The 26,649-nt window shown below is 40.8% G+C and overlaps 3 protein-coding genes across 5 annotated transcripts in view; 2 read left to right on the forward strand and 1 right to left on the reverse strand.

Annotated features, from left to right (window-relative positions):
- Positions 1 to 20,772, forward strand: part of COQ6 (coenzyme Q6, monooxygenase) — a 35,645-nt gene extending 14,873 nt beyond the window's left edge. Inside the window, exons 13-14 of one of the 2 annotated variants that reach the window (XR_006415400.1) lie at positions 19,021 to 19,058; positions 20,673 to 20,772. The gene's annotated coding sequence lies outside the window, so the exon portion shown is untranslated. Of the gene's footprint in view, positions 1 to 5,934; positions 11,760 to 19,020; positions 19,059 to 20,672 lie in introns of those variants that run through there. The other variant, XR_006415399.1, reaches the window with a different exon arrangement.
- On the reverse strand, positions 1 to 24,054 carry ENTPD5 (ectonucleoside triphosphate diphosphohydrolase 5 (inactive)). Its single transcript, XM_044436951.1, has 14 exons — positions 23,952 to 24,054; positions 18,513 to 18,791; positions 17,038 to 17,117; positions 16,152 to 16,295; positions 15,704 to 15,779; positions 12,417 to 12,452; positions 11,622 to 11,710; positions 9,747 to 9,826; positions 9,303 to 9,364; positions 7,421 to 7,519; positions 6,040 to 6,180; positions 3,947 to 4,003; positions 3,056 to 3,171; positions 1 to 2,533 (listed from the first exon to the last, which is right to left on the reverse strand). Exons 2-14 carry the CDS (start codon positions 18,727 to 18,729, stop codon positions 2,447 to 2,449), a joined length of 1,284 nt encoding a protein of 427 aa, XP_044292886.1. The 5' UTR covers positions 18,730 to 18,791; positions 23,952 to 24,054; the 3' UTR covers positions 1 to 2,446.
- The window catches only part of BBOF1 (basal body orientation factor 1), a 12,914-nt gene continuing 10,316 nt past the window's right edge, over positions 24,052 to 26,649 (forward strand). Inside the window, exons 1-4 of one of the 2 annotated variants that reach the window (XM_044436947.1) lie at positions 24,052 to 24,157; positions 24,293 to 24,557; positions 25,448 to 25,513; positions 26,239 to 26,382. In XM_044436947.1, coding sequence (XP_044292882.1) covers positions 24,123 to 24,157; positions 24,293 to 24,557; positions 25,448 to 25,513; positions 26,239 to 26,382 — 510 coding nt within the window. In that variant the 5' untranslated portion in view covers positions 24,052 to 24,122. The remainder of the gene's footprint in view (positions 24,158 to 24,292; positions 24,558 to 25,447; positions 25,514 to 26,238; positions 26,383 to 26,649) is intronic. The other variant, XM_044436948.1, reaches the window with a different exon arrangement.

Consider the following 26,649-nt stretch of genomic DNA (forward strand, 5'->3'; position numbering starts at 1 on the left):
CACTGTTAAAATATTATTTTAATTATTAAAATAGACATTCAAAGGTGCACCATTATATTCATGTACTAAGCAGCTGGGATTGACAATGTCCATCTAACTGCATTACAGCACCAAGTAACATGAACAGAGCTAATGAATAAGGGTATCTATACTGCCCTAACTAATTTCAGAAAGAAATGTGAATGCGTATCTGAAAAAGTATTCAAAGTTTTATCAGTACAGAGCCTGTATTCACAGTGTTGCATATTTAGACATTTCAGAGGAAGGGCTCAGTCTGCATAAGTGTCTTTTAAACCTACTGTACCAGCATTGACTATACTTTACAACAAACCTCCCAGTCTGGTGCCGTCCAGCTGTTTTAGAGCTAAACTTCCAGGATTTCCGGCCTGATCCCCTCGGGCTGATGTGAGTTGTTCAAAATATCTGGAAGGTATTGGATTAGGGAAGGCTACACGAGACTATATACACACCTAACATCAGGTTTTGCTTCTGATTCTTGTTACAAAAATAATTTAATTTTGGTCAGTTAAATGTTCACTTCCAAATAAATAGACCTTTTTCAGTTCTGTGCAGATAATCAAACTTGTGAATAATCTCCTTGCACTAGGAAAAGAATAAACATTTTAAAGGAAGCAAGTTAATGTCATATAATCTCTAGGATCATCTGAGGGGGAAAACTAGATGTCAGTCTTGTGTTCCTTATACAAACAAACTCCACTGGCTTAAAATTTGTTTGAATAAAGAGTATAGAGGTGGTCTCTCAATCAACAGCATAAGTTACTCAGCTATAAACACATGATACCTAAAGGGATAAAAGGCTGTGAATGTGCCAAACATAGATTAACTTTGGTACAAGAAAAGCAATGCTGAAAAATTTAAATTTATGCCTGAGTTTACAAAGAGGTTGCAGTAGATGAGTCCCTGCTGAGTTTACTAAACAGTATTGTTCTTGTTTGGAACAACTATTTTATGCCTATTTTTGGCCATCCTCTTTACCACCCAAAAGACAAGAAAGCAAGTAGTGAGAGTAACTGAGCTCTGTCTTGCAAATTCAGGGGTACAAAGATGAGCTGATAATCATTGCAATACCAATCTATAAAAGAAAGGAATAACATAGAGTAGCTCCTTCTGAACCAAAACTTCTGCCATAGCTATCTTAGCACATATTAAAAAGGTGAAGTAATGGCTTATTACAGGGCAAAATGTATATACACTAAACAAGGTTGCCAGCCTATATGCACTTACTTGGGAGTAAGGCTGTCTGACCTTGTAGGATTTACTTCAGAGTAAGCATGTACAGGATTGTACTGTAGTATGCAAACACTACCAATATAGCTTTTAGTATTCATTATGAGAGCATTTGGCCAAAAATGTTGATAAATATATATACCTGTAGGCAGCATATCTTAAAATTTTTGTTCAAGTGTTCTTTAGGAGAAGTTACTACCACTAATGTAACTTGAGGAGATTTCCTGCTCTACACAATATTAAAGGTATTGCAGTAAGTAATGCACCTACTTGAGCACCCGTAGCTTTCCACTCGAGTCTGGTTAAGTGCACCACTTTCCAAGTAAGTACAAATTTTTTGGAGAGGTGGTGGTAGACTCAAGTAAGAGGATCTTCATTTTCAAGTGGGAATATTTACAATCAGGCATTTGGATACCTTGTACCAAGAGGTTCTCTAAAACTGCACTGAGGAATAGTATTTCTGCAGCTCTTGGTCCTCAGCAAATGTTTTGGGCTTCTAAGGTATCCAGCAAATTCTTACGGACAAGGCTTTGTTCTTTTAGCTTCAGAGATGTGAAGAGTCAACACATTAAACAGTATCTCACAGTGTTTCTAAGGTCATCCGTCCACTGCTACTTCTAGCCAGGTGGTTATCTATGGAGGCTGAAAAGTTACTCTTTCCACTGACTATCTCTTCTATAGCTCAACAATTAGCATCTTTTTCTTTAAGAACCAGCTGGCCCCTGCCCAGTTTCATTGTAATATGTGGGGTTAAATACAAGTACCAGAAACTAATCAATAACTTAAACACTTCACTGCTTGAGTTTCAAAATAGCCTATAGAAAAGGTCAATAGGGCACAATGCATAAGGCTAAACTTCTATTTTATATTTGAACAATCTAAGTTTCAGGCACAAGATGACCTGTGAAAAAAGCGTGGAGCATGACTGGGATGTATTGGTGCCAAATATCTATCAATACCTTGGCCAAAGAAGTGCTTGACCCCCTTATGCATGATTGGTTTCAAGGCCCTTTGGCATCAGTTAGGCAATTGTGTCATATCACTTATTATCCTAGAGGGACCCATATTGTGGCAGCTCAGATCTGCTCATTCTTAAGGGTAACTGATTCTTCTACTTTGGCTTGTGTTTGGCTAAACACTCATCAAAGCTGTATTTTCTTGTTTCAAGAAAAGTGAATATCTTGTAAGCACTGCCTTTTTAGTGGGAAAGTCCTAGGGACTGCAGAAGGTGAAATGTAGCACCCAGGGCCCAGCTTGTTTCTATGTTGTTCACCTTCTTTGCCAGCTGTAAAAGAAGGACAGGAAAAAATCAGTTCCTCTTGTATATTAAAGTGTATCATTTTAGACTGAATACATTTTTCCAGACTAAATCCAGATGACTATGATAGGACTATTTCCAGTCGTACTTGCAGAGCAGCTGCTACTGGACTCTTCTCTACCTTTGGGTGACATTATCGCAGCAGCAGTTCAGACTGGGAGAATGTTAACTACTGAAATCAGTGGCTATTGAATATTAAAAATGACTGCCTACTACTGAGAAAAAAAGTCTTACGTCCCAAGATCCAAGTTTGCTAATTTGAGTTGTATTTGACTTGAAGAAAAACAAAGACAGAGTACATTGAGCCTATTTATCTACCTTAACTGCCAGCAGCAGCATTTTGTTTATCGCTAAAATAAGTAAAATGTGGACTTTACCACCCTGCCCCATTTCATCATAATATGTGCGATTAAGTATAAGTACCAGAAACGAATCAATGAAGTGCAAACACTCACTTTATCTAAGGGTGTTTCCAGCCATTTCACTTGCCTGTAAAATTGTGCTGTCTCCAAATCCAAATCCTTCTTTTAGTAAGGCTGTAATGTAGCTGAGATCCATACACAAAAATGGGCTAGCAGTGCTGTAGTTGTCCAGATTGTCACACACTAGAGAACAGTTAAGAATATTCATTAATATTAGAAGAGCTGTCAGAAAATGCACATAGCCAGTTTTACTATGTACATTTGTCTAGCTACTACCTAAAATGTACAGTAGGCTCATATGCATGCTTCTTCCAGCAACTCTTGGGCAGGAACGGGACCTCAAATGCTAGTTCAGAGGCACCCTAATGTCAGGGGAAATGTAACCATGAACAGGATTTTGGTGAGGGAACCATTATCCCCCTGCCTGTTTCAAATCCCTTAGGAATGATTAATGACTGGGTTTTATATGAGAGTACCTGAGTAGAATACTTTCCAAAGAAGGGCCAGATCCAGAAGCCTAGTTTTGGAACAATCCCCATTGGCATATACATGTGAATACATTTTGCTGGTGTATATAGCCCATGCAACTGGTTAAAATCTGATTTTGTGAAGTAGAGCCTGAATTCTTATGTTCTCAATCCTTTAAATTTGTTGATAGCCCATCTTAAATCTTTTCATCACAGCATAATTATTCAAGGAGCTCCTTTATTCAGTAAATGGCTGTCTAGTGAAAATGCAAGGAATGGGGGAGCAAAGATCACCCCTTGCCATGCTGCCTTCTCCACAATGGAGGATCATCAGCTTCTGAATTCAGAGGCTGGTGATCATCCAGTGACTAAAATCTGATGACACAGATCAGAACACTCATCTGAAAACACAAGTTAACATAGAGTGCTGCTTCAAATTGGTGGTAAATTAACTGGAAAGACCCTACCTCAAATCTGTAAAAGCATTTTACCTTCTTTGGCTTTTCTTTTGAAGTCTCTCACTTGCAAAACTCCACCTTTTTCATAATCTGAAATGACAAAAGTAAAGGTCATCCTGTGATCAAGAAAAGATTTCTGTAAAAGACATAAAGCTGAGGCAAGTAGACAAATAATGCAAGTTATATTGGACTTCCAAATCAGTTAAATTATGAAGAGGGAACAGCTTTTAAGTTTGCAAACTGAAGTGTGGGAAAGAGTTAGATATAGAAGTTTCTTACAGTTGTGGTTTCACATGTTCTTCCCTTATATAATCTTTGCCCCTTCAACTTGTTTATACGGGAAGTTCTGCATGTCTGCTTGTAGAGCTCCAGTGCACTGCAGAAGATTCTGAGGCATCTTTTAGTGCATAGATTCGGTTGACATGGAAAATTGTGGCCCTTGGCTAACTTTACCCATAGGTTGAGGACCTTTCATATGAAAATGGGACACACACCATACACCATAGATTACACCCAACACTCATTGCAATGCTTAGCTACAGGGAAATTTGTTAACAGTAACTGAGTTATTTTTCAGTGATGTGTGTCCACCATTATTTCTTTTTTCACTGGAGAACCCATAAAAAGCTTATCAGAAATTCCAGGATTCTCCGACACAATGTGAAAACCATGATCCTTGAGCAGGAGTGGGAGAAGATTTTCAGTCTAAAAGCTGAATTCCAGTCTAGGAAAAGTCTTGGAAGAGCTAAATTCCATCTGTGAGTGGGGCCAAATGAGCTTCTTACCAATTCTAATCTCACTCAGAACGGAATAGGAGAAGCCTCAGCTTATCTTACTCGTGAATTTTGTTGTTAGTCACGAAGTCGTGTCCAACCCATTGCGACCCCATGAACAACATTCCTCCAGGCCTTCCTCTCCTCCACCATCCCCCGGAGTCCACTTAAGCTCACGCTGACTGCTTCAGTGACTCCATCTAGCCACCTCATTCTCTGCCATCCCCTTCTTCTTTTGCCTTCAATTGTTCCCAGCATTAGGCTCTTCTCCAGTGAGTCCTTCCTTCCCATTAGGTGGCCAAAGTATTTGAGTTTCATCTTCAGTATCTGGTCTTCTAAAGAGCAGTCAGGGTTGATCTCCTCCAGGACTGACTGGTTTGATCGCCTTGCAGTCGAAGGGTCTCGCAGGAGTCTTCTCCAGCACCACAATTCAAAGGCCTCAATTCTAAGCAGGACCAAATCACTCAGCATCACTTTCAACTAGCATGCTAAATATCAAGGCTCTACTTGTCTACTCAGAATAAGCAAGAGGAGCGTCAGAAAGAAACAAGACTGAGTCTCTCAGCAGTTTCCTTCACTGGTCCAGCCTCCCTCTCCAGCATGGAAAAGCTCTGATTGTTGATCAGTCGCTGTGGGCAAGGGGAATAGGGCCAGAGAGGAAGCAGCAAAGCGATTCAGTTCTAATTCCCTCTCAGTAGGCATGCTATTCATGCCCACCTCTGCAGAAGCTTGGTGTTTGGGCTGGTATCCCTAAGTGTGGCTGCATGATTCTTTCCTGCTTTTGTGTGTAGATGTGCATCCCATGCTTCTTGAAGGTAACAATAGTTTCAGGCCTGCCCACTTCTGCCTTTGGCGCCACTCGCTGCTAGTATGATGCTCTGGAGAGCTTCTCTGAAATGGAATTTGGTTTTCAGAATGAGAAAGGCAGATTGGGACTGGTTTACCTGAAGGACTCTGTTCACCCAAGCTTGTCTGAGCTTTAACATCAACATCTGATGCCCTGCCCTTCATCCTCCAATGAGAACCAAGAGATTAGTGCTCATGAGGGATGGAGCTTTTTTGCATACCTTTGAAATATCTTCTTTCTGCTTGTTGGACTCTAGAAGAATTGACTTTTTATTCCAAACTGCATTTGGTGAATTTTAATTGTTGTGCTTTTCACTAAGGTTTTATGTGCTGCTGCTTATTTTGGTATTTTAATGCTTTGCGTACTTAATGATGTTTGATTATTTACTTTGTATTTTATAGCATGCTTCTATATCCTTTGTGAGCATTTGTACCCTGGAAAGAAAGAAAGAAATCACCCTGAAAGGTCATACACCTCAAGTCATTTTTCAAACATTTGCTGCTCACCTATCAAGTCAGTATCCACAGCCCGATCATAGTAATAGGAAAAGGCATAGAAGGAACTTTTCCGAATCTCATCTGGTTGATGCAGTTTTCCTTGAACAACCTTCAACACTTCAGAATAACAATGTTCAAATCCTGTTTTCCCTGCAAATGCAAGCATGATATGAGTCCCACTTTAGACAGAGCAGAATACATAACAATGAAATTTAGGAGAGGAGACACATGAGGGAGAAAGCACAAAAATAGAATGTTACATGGCCTTCCTCAGGATAGCCATCTTTTTCCTCAGCACTGCTGCAGCCTGGGCACAGCCCCATCTCTATCTTTGCTGTTCCTGTATGAGTATATATTCAGAAGAGGGTTTTTTTAAGACCCTATGTGGGGAAAGACAGTCTTAGGAAGGGACTTTGCCATAAAAGGACAGTAAGTATACTCCAAAATAAAATTCCAGAGATGGTAGGAAAGTATGCAAGTTAGCCTGAGTGTGACCCCAAACACTGGCCTTTTCGTGGAGCCAGAACAGAATGGAAATAGTTTTTCCAGCCTATGATTTCTTGTCCAGTCTTCTCTAAATATGAAATGGAAACTTCTAGGGCACTGCAAACTCCTAGCAGCAGCTTTGCTGTGAACAGCTCCTGCACAATAACTGGTATCTTATCTGGATAGACACAACCTGTTGTTCACATTGCATTTTGACTTGCTGTCTTCACACATTTTGTCTCGCTTCACCTCATCTCCATCCAGGTATACACGTGAGTTTTACCTTTAAATACTGGGGTTTTATTAAATAATGAATTTAAGTAACATCTATTTTAAGAAACTATGAAATCAAGTCAGGTTGCAACAGTTTTTTTGTCATGTGAGCCCTCCATATCAAAAAGCTTGAAAAGTGTTTGAAAAGGAAGAAGTAAAGAAAAGAAAACAAAGCAAAGCATAATGAGGAAGGATAGTCTTATGCCAACACATGGCTTTGCTGGGACTTAGACCAAGTATTCCTCAGTTAAATTGCAGAGTGAAAGAACATCATTTTATTCCTTCCTAACTATCTCCAGTACTGATCTAATCTTTTTCTAGTGTTATGATCATCAAAGGGCATGCTGTGGGCCTTGGGACATACTTTCAGGAACCACAGGACTGCTCTAAGGGTCAAGTGAAATGCATTAAATGTCTATATTATTTTAGTAGGACAAAATACTCCAGTGAGGGATTTATTTTCTGACAGCTACTACTTCAGGCCAGGTCTACACCTTTTCAAGCAAGGTCCCAGCTAAGAAAGCAGTCTTCTAAAATACAAGAAAAGATAAAGAGAAGACTGCCTTTAAAAAACAAAGCAAAACACCTCTTCATTTAATCAATCTTTGGAAACAATGTATTTCTAACTTGCCTTCTTTGTTGCCACCATATTGGTATTTGACTCCCCCAAAGTGCCATTCTGCTTCCAGCTTTCTTGGCAAACAGGAGCTTCGGAAGGTCTGTCCATCTACTGTTGAAGAGAATATAGATTTGGAAAATAGTCAAGAAGTTTTCTAGCCACCATGTAATTGCAGGAAAAGGAAGCTGGAAAAGTTCAAGTTCTCCATTCCATTTTCAGGGGAAAATTAAGATAGTGCTTGTTTCTCCAAATGGGACATTTAATCCATTGGAGTCAATAGAAATTAGTTAGTATTGATAAATAGCATGATAGCGGTGTATAAATATTACAGTGAAGAGAGCCTGGATACTCCTAATATAGGAGGAGAATAGGAAAAATGGATACTGATTGCAGAATACTGCTATTTTTAGTCACAAGCCAGAAATTGATGAGAATGGGACAGTCATTAGTAACACAAAGGTTGGAAGACAAGGAATCTAGGTGTGTTGGATAAGCAGGAGAAATGCATTTCATACTATGGTACAAGAATGGTGGTGGAATGGGGAAATATTTATGTGTATGTGACTTCAGGAACCCTGAAGTTCTTGTGGAGTATGACTTGATAATGACTTTGAGAATGCCTAGTCTAATTTAAAAAAAGATGGGATACATTGAAGAAATGAGGAAAAGGCATCTGCTGAAGAAGCTGAATCTTTTCTTATTCCAAAAGAAATGCAATTAGCCCAACTGCATGGTTGTCCTCTCTCTTAAGTCTTCCAAAATGTAAATAAAGTAACTACAACTCAAACTCCCCTTTATCCAAGTGCTTGGTTTTAATAAGAAATTACATGTACCACAGAGCAGCTTAAAATTGCTTTCCAGAGTGCAGCTGCTTGTAGAGTTTATCTTTAAGGTTAGCATTTCACAGTCTAGATTCTGTTTCATTATGCATACTGGCTCAAATACAGTTTAGTATTACCTACCTCAGTAAAACCCTTTTTAGGGGGATAAATGCACACTGAGATGGGTATAAAGGAAAATCCAGCTAAATGCAGAGAGCCAGATAGATGGGGAATGGATGCACTCATTCAGTTTGTTTGATCCCTACAAGTCACATGCTACCTGCATTAATTCCTTAATAATCGGTGTTCCAGTCAGAACAGGTCCTAGTAGCTTAAATAAGGTGGCTGCTTGAGGATAACAAGGATGCTCCAGGGTGACAGTGGCAGTCCTCATGGTTCATCCTGCTGAGCCCCCTCTAGCCATTCCCATCTTCCTAAGCTAGCACCTCTGAGGCATCCAATGTTTCTATACTGGAATCCTCTTGCTACTAGAGAGTGCACCTAAACTTAGGTGTTGGTGATATACACATGTATTTAAAAGTAATTGATTTAAAGCAGGTATATAAATAGTCTAAAAATCTTTCATTTGCTGAGAGCACTAGCTAAAACTGATTGCCAGAAAGATCCCCAACTGGTGGAGTAAAGTGTTACCCTGAAAAGTGTCATCCAAAAAAGTCTGGTTTTTTTCAAATAGAGAATACTGGCTGCTGTTCCTAATAGCAGCAACCCAATAGAATCATAGGTTTGAAATATTGAACATGAACTCACTGCCCCAGATTACATAGTTGCAATCTGGAAAAATCATTTTATTTTCAAACAGCATTCTATGCCCCCAGCCAGCCTCAAACTCTCCCACAATCTCCTCCTGGAATATATTGCACTCCCTTGCAGTTACTTTGTGCCTTATTTTTCCTCCGTATAGTAGTAGTGTATTGGAAACTGGCACTATTCCTAGTCAAGCTACTACCAGTAATCACAGAGAGACATAAGATAGCAGCCAGAAAATCTAGTGGTAGCTATGCCATTCCCTTATTAACACACACTCTATATGTAATTTTTCTATATCACTGTACCTTCCATTTCTAATGCTCCCAATGTTGCCAGTCGTGCAGCTTTCAGCCCAAATCCCAAATAACTGTAAAAAAAGACAAAGGGTGCTTAATTAAAATTCATGTGCACCCTATTCCACATGTGAGACTAGGTAGCAACCCATTTTATAAACATGGACATAAATGAGATTTTGTTCAAAGAGCCTCCTGTTTGCTGAGTTCCAGATGTGACATGTTAACTTGTGGCTCTTACACATTAATTCACAATCTACCAAGTATTGTAAGAATGAAGAAATGTCTATAGTTTTCTGCCACAGGCCTTTAAAAGTTATTCTGATAACCAGCAAAATACACCGGCTTAAGAACTGACCAGAACAAATTGTCAGGGTAGATATTACTTCTGGCTGAAGGTCAGTAATACCTTAAGTTTTGAAGAAACAACTATTTGTAAAACACCTTTTCACTTACCTGTGCGTGTAGAGTTTAAAAGTGCTGTTGAACATTTGAAATGAGGTAAGAAAATCAACTGGTGTTTGCTCCAGGGTTTCCTAAAGATTAGAATAATAAAAAGGATTATTCAATGATAGCTATTTCAAAGGAAAACAGGGTAGCAACTTCCTACTTTTTTTCAGATATTTTGCACTGTCTACAGAGCTCTTGACCCACCTTCCCAACTCTTTCCTATTCAGTCCTCCCACAAGTATCCAGGAGAACATCATGAGAGCACCAAGTACCCCCCCCCCCCACCACCATTGCATTTCAATGGGATGGTGTGGAGGAGAAGGAGAACCTCTTTCCAATGGAGCAAAAATAGCAGGTGGGAATGGTGTGGGTGCAGCTAGCCACTGCTGATCCTGGCAAAGAGGAGTTGCTGGGCAACCCCCTGCTGCTGGCATCCAAGCCATGCTCTGCTTAGGCTTCTCTAGAAAAGTCCCAGCAGAGCATGCACCCCTACCTCCTGCTGCAGTAGCCCTACAATTGTGGAGCAGGTGGGGGAACACAAGTTTCATTTTGCTCAGTCTCTTCCAGGGAGGCCAAGTAGAAAGAACATGGTTTGTCCTACACCACCATGGCCACCAGGCATTTCAGTTGACAGCTATGGTAGCATGTGGAGCTTTTGATGGCTGTCCTGAAGTGATGCTTCAGCACTTTAGGATAGCTGTCATCGACACTTTCAGTGCAGTAAGCCTTTTTGGCACTCTTGCATGGTAGCTCTGTAGTGATCTGACTTGTCCCCTGGTGGATCATGCTGTCTGGATTCACGCTATACAGCAAGCTACCACAGAAAAAAACAAATCTTAGAATAAGCCATGGCTTGCCAGGTGGCTAATTAGCCAAACTTGAGCCATCCTGACAAAACTATCCTGAGTTCAGACAACACACTAAGCCATCATTGCTTCAAAGCCATGGTGACTTAGCATGTTGTATGAACCCAGTCAGTTTGCTGTTATTAAAAGACACAACTCAGGTAACCATGGGCTGCAATAAATGCAAGTGCTATTTATAAAGTTACCTTTACATGAACCTTAGTAGGAAGAGCTATAACTCAATGGTAGAACACATGCCTTGCATGCAGGAGGTCCTATATTCAATCCTGAGGATTTCCAGGAAAACCTGGAGAGTTCTACCAATCATTGTCAATAAGATTGAGCTAAAAGGATCAACTGTCAGACTCAGTATAAGGCATCTCCCTGTGTTGCTAAATAAGGTCAACTGAAAATCCTGAGAATTTGCAGCTATTAATGTTTGGAAAATTAGTTGTTATACTAGAAAAGTTATGTTTGCTTTTAAATGTGCATTACACTTTAGCTTTCTATAATTTTGGGTATTTTCTTTTTAATAATTTGATTGTAAATTACTTTGTGACTTTGAGCTTTTACAAGTGGAAGGTGATTTCAAAAGATATTATTCCAAAACCAATAAGGAAAAAAAAAATACTATCAAGGTCAATAGGGAATGTGGCCACATTCACAGACAGTACAAACAGAGGCTGGTACTAGAAAGACTGGGATACCTAAGAAACAGTCACTATTTTAAAGAATAAAATACAACATTTTGTAATAATCACATGGTTTAACATGAAACAAAATCAAATGTAGACGATTTCATGTTCCCTTTAGTATTTAAAGTATGTATAAGATGTCTAACAGTTTAATGAACTGTATTAAAGTAGCCTAGATCTAGATGAAACATAGAAACTTAGAAACAGAGTGAGTCCGAAGGGGCCTCCTGGGCCATCTAGTCCGACTCCCAGCTCCAGCCAGCTCTGCTCATGAAATAACAGCAAATAATGTGGACACCTGCTCCAAATTATCCAACATGACAGAAGCGCCAACTGCTCACCTCCAACTGTGGCAAAAATGTGATCTGAGTTGAGGCTCCTCCCAAGTCCAGAGTCCCCACTGTCTGATGATTCCGGCCATACAACTGCCCTGCAAGCAAGATTGCAGAAGTTAGTTAGTTAGTTAGTTAGTTAGTTAGTTAGTTAGTTAGTTAGTTAGTTTATATATATATATATATATATTTAGGAAACTTCTATGCTGCCCCATTCGCCGAAGCCTCGGGGCGGCTCACAAACATAAATAAACTTCCTTAAAATAATATAAATTAACAGTATAAATTAAGTCGCCCTGGCCAAAGAATAAAATGAATAAATACTATTAACAATTAAAATGACATTTGAATAAAAAGGTTTTTGCCTGGCGCCGAAAAACAAATAACGACTGCGCCAGGCGGACCTCTCTGGGGAGCGCATTCCATAGATTGGGCGCCACCGCAGAGAAAGACCTCCTCCGAGTACTCACCCTCCTAATTTCCTTCACGGAGGGTTCCTGGAGAAGGGCCTCCCCCGCCGATCTCAAGGGGCGGAAGGGCATATATGGACATAAGTGCTCCTTTAGGTAACTAGGCCCCAAGCCGTTTAGGGCTTTATAGGTCATCACCAACACCTTGAATTGGGCCTGGACTTCAATGGGAAGCCAGTGAAGCTGACGGAGGACTGGAGTCATGTGAACATAACGCCCAGTCCCCGTCAGCAGCCTGGCAGCTCTATTTTGAACCAATTGAAGTATCTGGACTGTTGCTCAATCTTTGCAACAGAACCCAAGTCTTAAAACTGAAACTCATATTAGTAATTACCAGTCAAAAAGTTCACAGTGATCCAGGCTAGAATACCTGTAAGGAGGAGGAAAATAATACTGAAAGTCCTTCCATCTTTAGATCCAAAATGCAATATATAAACATTTCCATTGCTGTTACACTATCTGCACTTCTGTTAATCAATTATTTGTACTTTTCCTACCAGAATCTCATTTCATTCCTTGCTTGAGCTTCTAATGTTTACTAGACTTCTTCTGTGTCTCAGTCTTTACCGCAGAAACTTTAATAATGTTTTTAAATAATTTATCCATTCAAAAATTACTTGGCCGCATTTTACATGCCTTCAAATCAGTCATTTAAGATGACCTTTGCAGAATTAATGCATCAGTTCTACTCAAACCAATGGTAAAAGACAGTGACTTTTTGTACCACACGCTAAGCTATGGTGGCTTATAAACCACAGTGGGTTAGTTGGCTTGCAATGGGTTTGTCAGTCAGCTTTTGTTTGGCTTATAAGCCACCCTGACACCCCATGGCTTGTTGTAGGGTCTGTCTGACCCAGCATGGTTTTCATGTCATCTTGAACCTGCACAACACAACCCATCACGAGTCAAGCCAAACCACTATAGAGCCATTTGGCAAGAATGGAAAACACCCCTGCTGCTCTTGCTAAATGGCTACCTGGCAGCAGCCTTTGCCAACTACCTCAAGAATGCCCAAGTGGGCATGACAAACAACACTGTGGTACAAGCCACGCAGTATGAGATTGAGGCGATTGAGAATATTGTGGATCCTTGCTCTCCCTGTCCCAACCCTTCTCCCCTTGGTCCTTCTGTGGGCATCACAAGGGTCAACATGGGAGGAGCAAAACTTTCCCCCTTTCCCAAACAAGCTATTTTGGGTTTGCCAGGCTTGACTTTTAAAACTTTCTTTTGAGAGAGAAGAGAACAAAGCCAATTGATCCCCATTTGGGCAGCTATGAGTTGCCTTCCAAAGTGTCCCAGTGGTACATTCGGAGGGGCTGCCCATCCTTGTCTGCACTTCATTCCTCTAATAATATGCAGAGGCAACCATACTGTTTGGGGGGAGGGTTGACTCACCTTGTCAAATTTAAGCAAATCTAGCAGGGCAGCAGGAAGAAGGGTGTCCACTGGCCAAATTCAACATGTGTTCACTGTGTGCGGTGCCTAGCCCAGGCTGCAGCTAAGGGATTTCCTCCTTTGCACGCATCTGGTAGGGGCATGTTCCCTTTTTTGCAACATGATCCTCAGATTTTCTTGTGGGGAGACCATCTGTTCCTAGTTACCCTTCAGTTTTGAAAGTGTGTCCCTAATGCTGGCACTGAGGGACATTCAAAAGTAGAGGGGATTTGCACTGACAAGAACTTGGAGTGTTGCAGGTGTCAAACCTAGGGCTCAATTTCTGAAATGCAATTTGGAATGGTTTAAAAATTTCAGTTTTTCCAGAAAATTGTAAGGAGAAAAACTCTATACCTGTTCAGTTCCTGTCAAACATAATTTTTTAAACTCTTCCAAATCCCAATTAAAAAATGGAGGTCTAAAGGCTGACAGATTAAGTTACCTGTCAACCACATCTGTTCCTGTCAATGAGAGTTCTCCCAATTTTTGTAGCTCCCCAAGGTGCTATCAACCCAGAGTCACCTGAAAAACGAAGAAGACCCTTAGGACATGTGAGAACCCCCAAAACACCAGAGGATTCTGCTGAAATTGAAGGGGTGTTCCCCAGACAACTTATGTAAAATTCTTCATTTCTTTTCAGGGTGCTTATGTGTCCATGGGTTATCCTCATTTGCAAAAGTTAGGGGAAAAGTTCAGAGAAGGCAACAAAGATGATCAGGGGAGATTGAAAGAACTGGGGATGTTTAGCCTTGAGAAGAGAAGACTGAGGGAAGAAAGGATAGCATTTTTCAAATACTTGAAAGGCTGTCACACAGAGGAGGGCCAGGATCTCTTCATCATGCCAGATTGTAGGACATGGAATAATTGGCTTAAGTTGCAGCAAGAACTTTCTGATTCTTAGAGCAATACAGCAATGGAACCAATTACCCAGGGAGATTGTGGGCTCTCCCACACTGAAGGCCTTCAAGAGGCAGTAACAGCCATCTAAGAGGGATGCTTTAACTTGGAATCCTGCACTAAGCAGGGAGTTGGACTTGATGGCCTTATAGGCTCCTTCGAACTCTACTATTATATGTTTCTATAAAAGCTGCCTCTAAGTGACACTTGGCCACTTGGGTACACCCGTCAGTGGCATTCAACTGGCAGCTGCTTGACAAGAGTGGCAAGGGTTTTTCCCCACTCTTAACAAGTGGCTTGTTTTCAATAGGGCTTGACCCACAATGGGATTGTGTAATCAAGTTTAAGACAACAACCTGTAATATACAAACCAAATGCAAGTCATGGCTTCTCAGAGTGGCTTATAAGCCTAAAATAAACCATGCTACAAACCTATTCCAGGTCTGCATGCCACAACAAACTACCACAATTTATAACCACTGTAGGTTCTCACATTATGCAAAGTTATCCACTCTTAACTAATTTTACCTACGTTTGGACATTTCACTCAGACAAATTGGACATGTTGAATAAATGAAGTGACAATATATAGATTGAGCTTATCTTACTGTATCTTGCCCATATTTAGACTGTGTAAATCTGCAGGTAGGACTTCTGCTATTTTGCCTACAATTGCCTCACCAACATCACTATAATAATAAAAATCCTCACTATAGATAATAAATTGAGATTCATGTGGTGACTGTAGGCTAAGCAACCACTTCCTTTCCAGTGTCAGATTCAGCTTAGATAGCATACCAGTTACTCACCATGCCAGCCTGCTTGAGTTTGTCTTAACTGTAATCTCCATGAGGTAGACAACATGTCTCACATTGTCAGCTGTTCATCCCGCAGTATTACCTTTAACCCCACCCATTTTTCTTCACTATTCAAATTCAGGTGTCCTCTTTTGTGTACCTGAACTCCCTAATTTAGTTATTGATTAAGAAAAAACACATTCTAATACACCAACAAAAACAGAAATCATTCGTTCAATACCAGCTTTGACATCGGTTTGAATTCTGGTGATAAATGGGTGTGGAAAAAGTTAGTCTCACCATGGTCACATCAACATTTACAATGCCTCTTTCGCATCAGGCAAATGCACTATAATAAAGCAAGATTAGAAATATTTTACCTTTCATTCAACCTTGAAAGGCACTTCCCATTCTACTTGCTTCCACAATTCCCACCCAAAACTATCCTCTTCCTCCCAGGACCAGCTTTAGCAAGATCCCTCTCAGGACCCACCTTCATAAGATCCATCCATGATGGTCACACTGTCATCAGGAACAAGAAAAGGTGATTCTTCAAAGACCACCTTGACCTGTAGAAGTGAAGAAAAAAAAGGGTCATACAGTCATATTCCTCTACTATAGAGACATTCGTGGAGCAGAGTGTGCTGATACAATGTTCCTCTTCTACAAAATGTAAAGCAGGGAAGATACTTTCTTTCAGCTCACCTCCAAATATCATTAATAAAAAATAACCATCTCCTTTTTTGACACCCCATCCTTATTAAGAGGAACACCAGCTACAGGACTAATACATGCATCGCACAAGCCTGGCAAGACAATAAAAACACATAAAAGCACACAACTGCAGCAAATTTGTGGCAAAAAGTGCACCCAGGCAGACAATAAAAGCCCCATCTTTTTTGCATAACAACACCTGTCCTTTCAATGAAACCCGATATTACCTCTGAGAGTAGAGCCTGAGCCTTGTGCTCTGCTAACAGCCGTAGACCAGCTGTGGCTTTCAATACTACTGGGGTCTTATTCCAGTGGCTGGGTGGCACAGCTTCTTTGGCCACATCTAACAATTTTCTGACTGTGTCAGCTCCCTAGAAATGAAAAGAAAACAATGCATAAGCATTGGTAGGGTTGGGCAAGCCACTAACTGGAAAGCTTCTTTCAAAGATTCCTTTTCCCTCAATAACTTCCTCAGAACCCTCCTTTTTGGCTTAATCCATTATTTTTTGTCTGCAATCTAATTTAGCATCAATGCAATTGCATTGGTTCACATTCATCCCTTGCTATCCATGTTTCTCTTTTCTCTTAACTTTTTCACTGTTTATCTTAGACTTGGAGGGACTTGTCCATTTTTTTTCCTTTATGGAATTCTTAAAAGTGCCATGTATATTATGGATGGTGCTCTATGCAGAAGGGGAGATAGCAGCTAGTTCAGTGATGGGGCCCCTGCTTTGCAATCAGAAGATTACAGATTCAATCCTCAGGCTCTCCAGTTAATAGGATCAGGTAACAAGTGATGGGGAAGAGCCTGGAGAACTAGTGTCTTCCAGTTAGATTAAGCCAAACAGACAAACAGTCTGACCTGATAAAGGGTATCTTGCATAAATAAACATAAATGTATGAATGAATAAATCCTTTTCAAATACCAATAGTGAGTGGCTTATTTTCTTTACTGGATAGCTGCAGCTGTTTAGTTTTGCTCTCTTTTCCTTTATTTTTTTATCTGCCTCTATTTGCCTTCTCTCTGTTGCCCTTCAATTAACTAAACTTTATATAGAACAGGCAAGATGGAAGGAGGCCTAACAGTCACAAAAATCTATCAGAATGTGTTACCTTTTTTGGATGATCAGCATATGCAGAGAGACCTGGTTTCACTGATTCAAAGATCTCTCCTTCTAATTCTGCAGGCTTTTCTGCAAAAATAAATAAAAAGAACTTATCAACCATTTTTTGGTAACATATGTATGGTGCATGGATCAGGAGTACTATTATTAGCTCCATTAACTCCCAGTGATGGTTTGCTTGAAAAGTCTGAACATAACTAAAAGTTGCACTTTTAGCACACTGTTCTAGTGTTTGAACCAACAGCTGTAACTGTTTCAGAGAAGGAGAGTTTCAAAATGAACTGCAAAAACTGCAGTTTATTATTGGGAATGCACACAGTTCTTTGTAACACAGGCCTGGATGTGTGCTTCCTTATCACATACCCTGTTTTCCTAGAAGTACATAAAATTATATTTCTGAGCAGTACAGGGATACTTGCCAAAAGGCACACCCTTGCTAATATGTTCCACTTACATGCTTTGTATATGACATTAGTGACTCTCTGGAGAATGCAAGTATGCTAAGTTTGTAACAATAGTTTATTCATCAAGAATGTCAGTTCCCTGAATTAACCCTTTTATTAACAACTGAAGCTTGTGGGCACTTGTCTATTTTCTCATCTGTGTCTGTATGTCCGTTTCATTTCTGACTCCTAAGCGAAATACCAGGATCCTCCATCCTGAAGGATATCTAGCCACCAACTTGCACATCTATACAGATGCTCAAAGCAAAGGGTGAAAGCAAAGTAGGATATTTTAAAACAGCAGTGAAACATCAAACACCACACACAATTCTGCTATTTTTTCTTGTGACTTGACTTACTTCTAGTTTCAGGAAGTTTAATGTACTTTTAAAATTATAGTCAATGGAATTCCTACTTTGGGGCATATATATTTACATATTATTACTTCCCCTCTGTAACATTTAGAATAGCTTTGGTTTTCAGCTAGACAGACATTTGTTGCATGATCTGTTACTGACTATAACAGAAGGAAGAGGTTGAGTGCCATGTATGTATGTTCCTGACTATTCTTCTGTTGTATTTTCTGTAAGTTTAAAAATAGAATCCTCTCATTTAAGTGGATGCAATCCAAGTTAAGCAGGGTTGGGCTTGGATAAAATCTAGACGGGTGACTTAAAATGTTGTGAACTGCCCAGAGAGTGTTGACTATAAGCAGCATAGAAATGTAATGCGGTGGTGGTGGTGGTGGTGGTGGTGGTGGTGATGATGATGATGATGCTATTTAGGCATTTATAAAGCATTCATTAGCATGAAGCTGTCAGGTTAATAATAAGCAGCTTTCAGAATTAGGTTTAAAGAAGTAGTTATAGGCATGCTCTGCCTTTTGAATGATGGCCAAAGTGGTTGATGTCAGGATTAGCCAAGACAAACAAGACAAACAATACATTTATAATCTGAGAGTCTCCGTGGCATGTTTGCAAGAAACACATCTGCTCAGGAGAACCTTCTCATATACTCTTACCTGGACTTCTTTGAATAAAGGTGTAAATGTGAATTCGTGTCCCTGTACTTCCTGCATCAAACATGATGCCATAAAAAACTTCCACACTGGCATTGGCAGGACACACCTTAGGGGGGAAGAGGTCTTGAAACCAAATTTCTGGGTTGGGATGAGAAGCTATGCAGCAGATGGAGGAAAGTGCGGATACCACAATGACTGTGACCCAGAAAAGTGCCATGATAACTTGGGAGCTTAAGACAGCTGCTATTTAAATCAGGATAGCCAGAGTTGCAGAAGTTCCTGGAGAAAGAGTTATGAACCAAGAGAAAATTAGTTACATATTAGTTAAAGAAGTTTTGTAACAGAGAATACTCCCACTTCCTAAAAGTGAGACCACTTACACAGACAAGAGCAACTACCACAATACCTGCTACAAACACTCTTCAACTTAAGACTCCTGCTTCAGAGCCTATGGAAAAATTAAAAGATAGTATACACTTAATTCAACAAAATTCTCTCTTCCTTGTAGATTTGGATCTACAACTTATGAGCAACGTGAACTATAAAGTAAGATATAAATATGAATATAGTAATTCAACTGAAGTGTGATCAGGCCAAAACTTTTGTGTCAGGACTGTCACAATGGAAAGTGCAGGGAAGCACAGAACACAAAAGTCAACCAAAACAATGGACAATGAGACTCTCATTTGCTGCTGATGGCAGCTGCTTGGAGAGATGATTATATAAGGCAAACAACCCCACAGCTACCAACACATGCATGTTGTTTCAGTCTTCTATCCCTGTATCCAATTTACCTCTGAGAATCCTTGTTTCATGGATTTGACTTCCAAAGCACATGCAAATAATTTTTAGACTGAACTTCACCACCAATGCTAAGTCTGGTCATAGCACTTTGAGCATCCCAGAAAGTGGGCAACAGTCAAGGAAGATGATAAGCTGTATATTTCTATTCTTCAGCTCAGCAAAAGCTGAGTTCAGAAAAGAAAAAAAATGCTTTAAAATCAAAGTCAAATTCAAACAAGGAAATGATCCTATGACCCTTAGGCATTGTCTGAGCTAGTGGGAATTCCTCCCACTGAGGATGGAGACAGCTCTCCAGCTGTAGGAGGAGGAGTGGGAGATCCAGCCATCTTCCCCTGCCTCTGTACAGCCAGTGCAGAAAGAACCATACAGCCTTGGAGGGAGGGAAAAGAGGGCATTCTGGTGGGAAGGGATGGGAGGAGACTGGAGAGGGCAGACATTACTGCAATGCCAAGTTGAGAGATGTAGTAGCTGCATGATACCCCTTTGCAGATGCCAGAGTGGAGCTTCTCGTGAGCCAGTAGCAGGGACAAGAATCTGCTGGCCAGCACTGTGGAAAGGAGCAGGACCATTCAATTGCTTCCCCCTCTGCCCCTCTGCATGTGCCATATCAAAGCTTCTCATGCATGCAAGAAAGTCAACGGCAGGGCAGAGAAGCAGCTGCATGTTAGTGATAAGGGGGAAGTAGCACTGGTCCAAGGCAGAGTGAGAAAGGGGAGCAGCAGGGAAATATACTGCAGCATGCAGCCCCCAACTGGGCACCACCACCCAAGTGTTTCTTGCCCCTGTTGCTGGATCATTTGCGTGCATGAGGCACTTCACTCTGGTGTGTGCAAAGCAGCAGAGGGAAATCAATTGAGCAGCATCTATCTTTTCTGCAGCACTGCCAAGCAGATTCCTCTCCCCACTCCCATTTTGCCTTAGCATGGATCAAGCAACCTTTCAACTTAAGCAGTCCCCTCTAGAGCAGGAGGCAAGGGTGCCTGACCAGCTCCTTATCTTCTCTGTTAACTTTCAGGGCATAAGCCCTGTTTGTGCAGCAGAGATGACTTGATAACAGTGGTGAGGCAAACTGGGCTTGCAAATGTGGCTGTCAAAACAAGGAGCATCATTCTTTCCTGAAGTGCCTCCTCGGATATTGCCTGGAAGATTGAGAGGGAAGAAAATGGTGGACAGGAGGACGCTTAGCATGATGAGTGTGATCTTTCAGGCACATCCATGCAAAAAAACTGTCCGTCGTGGAAGCCACATGGAATTGCTTGTCATGATGTGTGAACCTGGCCAGTGTTTTCATTAACTGCATTAACTTTCAGCACATGAAAAGAGGAGAAATTAATGTTGCTTTCATTTATTTCCAAGGTGCCTAGGTAACATGAAGACAGGACCTCCCATCACTGTACAGGTTTCTACTCATTTCCAAAATGGAAAACATTTGATAATAAAAACATGTCTCCCTCCATGAAATATCCTAGTTCTTCCTGCTGCACCAATATGTTCTATCCTGTTGGATATCCTAATTTGTACCACAGTCATAGGCATTTATCCTCATTGTCTGCTCTTTGTTTGTATCCTTGCCTGTTCTTAGTTCTGTTCTCGTGCTCCATCTAATTTCTAATAAGCCTCAAAGTCCACCTTATACACCAGTCTTTCAGTATTATATGCTATCCTCTCCACCTGCACATCAGTCTACTGATTAACTTTGTCCACTTACATGTAATCAGTACTTGACTTCTGATTGTATAACTGCTAGACCCTTTACCTTCTTCTGCCTCCACTATCCATCTCCTGTTTCACTGTGTTGTCTTTCTGAATCAGAAACCTCATCTACTCATTACAGTTTGTTCAATTTTCCTTCCATATCGCTAGCCTCTAATGCCAATCCTCCAACTTTATACCTTGCTAAAACAACACAGAAGGAAACTTTAAACCTCCCTCAACAACAGTATCTTTTCCCACCTTGATTCAAATAAATCCATTTTGTTATAAGATCAGGAAAACCTATTCCTGAAGAGCAATGTGGCCAATTACTTGTCACTTTAATAAATAGGAACAAGAACCAGTCTTCTGCCATTTATCAACTGTGTGTGTGCACACATGAATGGGCAGACAACTCAAGCCACCACAAAATGTCTGGGATCTGCTCCTCCTTGACAAGGGCCACCTCAGAAAGGAGGAGCAGACACCCTCGCCAGTGGCTTGAGAGGTCAACTCTTGAGCTTCTGGCAAGAAGGAAACAGGGAGCCAGGAGCTCCACAGTGCTGTCCCATGTTCAGGGTAGAGCAACACAAAGCAGAGGGGGCACTCCCAATTCTCCTGTCTCCTGCCTGAGAAGTCTACAAGCCATTTGTCTACAAGCCATCCAATCTATGGAATGTGCTCCCCAGAGAGGTCCGCCTGGCGCCGTCGTTATTTGTTTTTCGGCGCCAGGCGAAGACCTTTTTATTCAAGCGTCATTTTAATTGTTAATGTTATCTTTATTTTAAAGTTTTTTGGCCAGGGCGACTTATTTTATACAGTTACGTGTATTTTATATTGCTATTTATGTATTTTAATTTATTTATTTGTAAGCCGCCCTGAGGCTTCGGCGAATGGGGCAGCCTAGACATTTTCTAAATAAATAAATAAATAAATAAATAAATTTGTGTGATGGGGCTTTTTTGAAAGCAGTGTGGGAAGCTGAAATCAGCTTGCAATCATGGCTGTTGGAAAAAGGGTTCTTGTTCTTCCTTGCCTGGGATACTACTGAGAGGAACAAGGAAGCTTGAACAACTGTGGCTTATTGCCAGGGTGAGTTGGTGTGTCACACAAACTCAGCCAGCAAGTGTGTTGCTATGGTTTGCAACCAATGAAAGTTTCCCCACATGAAAACAGTCAAACTCCAAGTCACTCATTCACAACTATTTTTAAGATGCCAGAAATATGTGTAAATGTTTTTTTTCCATTATTTTTTGGTCACCAGTCTGGAGTTGCACCACTAGGCAAATCTTGCTTGATCAACATCCTAGTATCTTCTGTCAAAATGCAGGACTTAACGTTTGAGGTCATTGACAAAGCAGGACTGCAAATAAGTTGCTCCATTACTCTGCTTTAATTTAATAGAAGTCAAATAGCAAACTGTCCAGAGATAAGCAAAGCCATCAGAGGGCCTGTTTTCATAAAAGTGAATAGCAACTATATCTCCCCCTTTCAAGTGTGATCTAGTTTTGCAGCATTGCCTGGACAGTTCTCATTCCTCCCCACCCCTTTTCATATTTACATTAGCCTCTAGGTACTCCAGAAGGGTAAGATGGACACCCTCCCTTTTTGAAAGCACATTCTTTTGAGTGTTAAAGAAACCATTTTTGTTAAAACAGGGTTTTTGACAGGGCTAAGCAGAATTGCTTTAAGATATTTCATATAAAAATCCTTCAAATACCAGCAAGAAGACAGAGGGGGAAGGAGCAGGGAGACAACTCATAGGAAGCACCATCATTTGTCAGGTGCATTGTGGATTGTTCTACTAACAACCCATATTAGCTTATTTATCATATGAATTCACCCTGTCATATGAATTCACCCTCCCTTGTCAATTTTAGATTATAAGTCTTCTCAGGGCATGTCTCCATCCACAAGTGCTTCTTAAGCATCACACACATTGATTGCATCTTATTTTTTAAACAGATCTTAAAAATTAATATTTGATTATAGCCTTGACCCCATCTTCACCAAAATAATTGAAATTTATGCAGCTTTATTCTATTCCAAAATTACATCAAAGCAATTTAACCAGCCAGGTAGTTGTGAAAGAAGCCACTACATCTGTACATACCTTTCTCTTGGCTTCATTTGATTTGTCTACTAATTACACAAGCAAGAAAGCATGTTACATTTCAAGCTGACCACTCTCCATAACCTGGGTTTATCATTTATCTAATACAAACAAGAAAATGTAGGGTTTCTTTCTACTGATAAGTTCAAGGGGCATATTTCAGGCAGGAAAGGGTTCCACAGGGAATGCTTCTTAATCAGAAAATGATTTACCAAGTTGAACATTCTTTGCAATAAAAAGGCACAAGGTCAACTCATGATAACGAGGGGAAAGTAGAGAAACATGTACATGTTATGTCACAGTAAGCAGGACAGTTAGTATTGCATTAGTTCATTAATAGCGGTTGTTTCCTGAAAAGTGCTACACCTAAACACATACACTGTACAGTTCCCACAGGCACCAACGTAACTAGAATTTGAGGATAATGGCAATAATCTTTTCAAGATTAACTCATATACTCAAATCAATTCATATGTAGTGAAATGATACGTGCTCTTTTTTAACTCATATTGGTCAGCTACGTGGAAAATGCGCATTTTGATTTAATGTAAACTGGCAGAAACTATTTCCCTTTGTTTGTATGCAACAGGCTGGGAAAGGAGAGAGATCTCGAAGGTGCGCGCCGGGTAGAGAAGATGCGTGCCAAGTGAGTGCCTAATTGAACTCTATGGAGTACCAAGCCGGTAAATACAACCCAAGCTAAGAGAGGGACACTGAGGAAGCGAAAACCGGGCCAAGACTGCACAGAAAGGGAGCAACTAGACCCTCGCCCCCGAGCGAGGGAAGGCAAGAACACTTCGTCGCCCTCTCGCATCCAGCTCTCCACTCACCGCCTTCGCAAATCCCTCAACCTTCCACATCTCGCCGGTGCTGCGTGTCACGTCAACAAAGCACGCATTACGTCACGGACGCATTCTTTTCTCCTCACTTTTTCGCGACGTTTGGTTTCTATAGTAACGCGTCGCCTGGGTGGGAACACTGGAGACTAGCGATCATTCAACATGAAGGGGAAAGGGAAAGGCACGAAGGGAGGAAAGTAAGTAACTGGGCTGTGGGTGGGTAAGGAAAAGGGCCCGGAATGAGCTCGTCAAGCCAGACGTGGTGCGCTGCAAGCAAGCTGCCAAGGCCTCTTGGACATTTCTACTCATCGCCTGACCCTTCACTCGTTCAGGGGGAAGAAAAGTGGCGGCGGGGGCGCCAAGGCGAACTTGAAGACTGTGAAAGAGGAGTCGGAAGCCGACAGGGCTAAAGCTGCGGCGGCGCTATGGGAGGCCAGGCTGGAGGTCACCGAGATCTCCCGCAAAGAATACCGGGAGGCCGCCCGCCGCCTTGCTCGTAACAACGAAGAGCTGGAGCGGCAGCAGCGGCGGCTGGAAAAGGACACCGTCGAGGTGATCAGCTACCTCAAGAAGCAGGACGCGGAGAAGGAAGAGCTGGTATGTGCTGAGCACAGTCACTTGGTTAGCCAGGCTTTGTAGAAATCTAAGGTCAGTCTGGCAAAACTAGTCCGACATCAAAGAGTCATTTAAAGCATGGTCACGGTCGTCTAATTAGACGGTTTCAGTTATTAGCTACAAAACAGAAGCAGAACCCCTAATAGAGGTTATTGCTCCTCGGAATGAAGAAGTGATCTTGAAAGAATTTCAGAACACTTGCCATTATTATGCTACTCTGCCTATTTTTTCAATGAGGGAGAGTTGATCTGGTTAGGGGAGTTTCTCCTTAATATCTTTCAGCAACATGAATTGCAACAGCCTGTTGAACACTTTGCCAAAATCATTATTCCTTCCACTGAACTTCACAAGAGTGTTAATATGCTTACACTCTTGTGTCAATAGTGTCTGGTAACTATTAAATTTACTATTTATTTTTCTTCACCATTTCAGAGTCCGCTCTTCCACCTCAGCCATGGGATAATTAGACTGTAGTCTTTTGGATAAGAATAAACTTCTGCACTGTACTCTTTTTGGAAATGGGAATTACAGGAACAGATTTTCCCCAAAAGCACTCCTGGGAGAGACCTCCAATAAAGGAGATATAGTAGTGCTTGTAAACCTGAAACATCAGTGTAAAATATGTCTTTCTCCATACTAGTACCCCTTCCTCAATACCAGGAACCCCTCCTTCAGCTCTTGGAATTAAGAAAAAGTGATTTTGAGTCAGAAGGCAAGTATTTTAACTGAGTTTGTGGAAAAATTAGCCATATGTACAGTGGCCTTCCCTTAGTAGTGGTTGGCCTGGACAGCATCTGAGATGCAATTATTGATGTTTTCCATTTGCCAGAAATGATTGAGTTCTCTCTTGATTTTATTTTTGGAATATGTAGATTGAAAAGCTGAAGCTGCAGGTTACTGAACTGAAACAAAAGGCCAAAGAGGAGAGCGAACAAGTGGTGAATGGACATTTCTTCTGATGCTGTTGGTAACATGGGGTGCTGAAGATCAGGCTAAACAAATCTTGCATGTTGGGCCTCACCGATAAACACATTAGACAAGATTGTTTTGCAGTAAAGATACTAAAGCTTATCATCTTAAAGGATCCTGTTCTAATGCCTCATGGCAGTGATGATAGTTTGTGACCTTCCATATGTTTTAGCTTAAAGCTGCCATCATCCTGCACCATTGGCCATGTTCGCTGGAGGTATTGTGAATTGTAGATCAAAGCATCTGGAGGGTAAACAGTTCATCATTTGTGCCTTAGGCTATGTCAAGGGCCTTAACAGTTCTCTTGTTTGTTGTTTTAATGGGAAAAATTGAAAAGAGAAGCAATAAACCAAAGCTGTATGCTTAAGTTTCAGTCAGCAAAAGGAGATTTACCTCCAAGTAAGCACACCTAGAATAAGGCTGTAAAAGAAATGGCATTCTCACTACCAGTTACAGTTAGAATTATTTGGTTCTAAACATATTTGCTTCTAAAAAGTTCTCATGTTGAAGCTTCGTTTTGTTAATCGTTACTTTAGCCCTTTAGTGATGGCTTTTATCTGGTGATGGCCTTTGATTTTAAAGATGCTGTATGTGAAGCTGACACCATGTTATTTGTTGCATTTGTTAGTACTGATTTTTGCCCTAGTGGTTCCCCTTAGTTGTTTCTTTCTTGTTAAAAATTTCTAATTTGCAGGCAGAGCAATTTGCCAAACAGTTGGAGGAGATGGAGGAGAAATTCCACAAAAAGGCCAAAGAGATAGGCCTAATCCAAATTGAGCTAAAAATGATAAAGGAATTTCGCAAAAAGAAAGCACTTTTGGAAAAAGAACTTGAGGATGTGAGTTTATTATTGGTATTTATGTTAATTAGACTTAGAAGGGCTTTGTGCTCTTTTTGTTGCCACCCCTGTGCTAGACTGCTTAGGTGTGACTTCTAAAACTGAATTGGAGTTTTGAGACATGGAATCAGAATTAACTTCAAACTAGAATAGGGCAGAAAAATATTATTTTTCTTGGATTTTTGTAGGATAATTGAGTTTTTGCATTTATAGCTGGATAACATTGATTTTCAGAGAAATGTTTTTGGGGAAAAATGTTCCCATTTG

Source organism: Varanus komodoensis, unplaced genomic scaffold (genome assembly GCF_004798865.1).
Source record: "Varanus komodoensis strain SLA01 unplaced genomic scaffold, ASM479886v1 scaffold3, whole genome shotgun sequence".
Taxonomy (NCBI): Eukaryota; Metazoa; Chordata; class Lepidosauria; order Squamata; family Varanidae; genus Varanus; species Varanus komodoensis.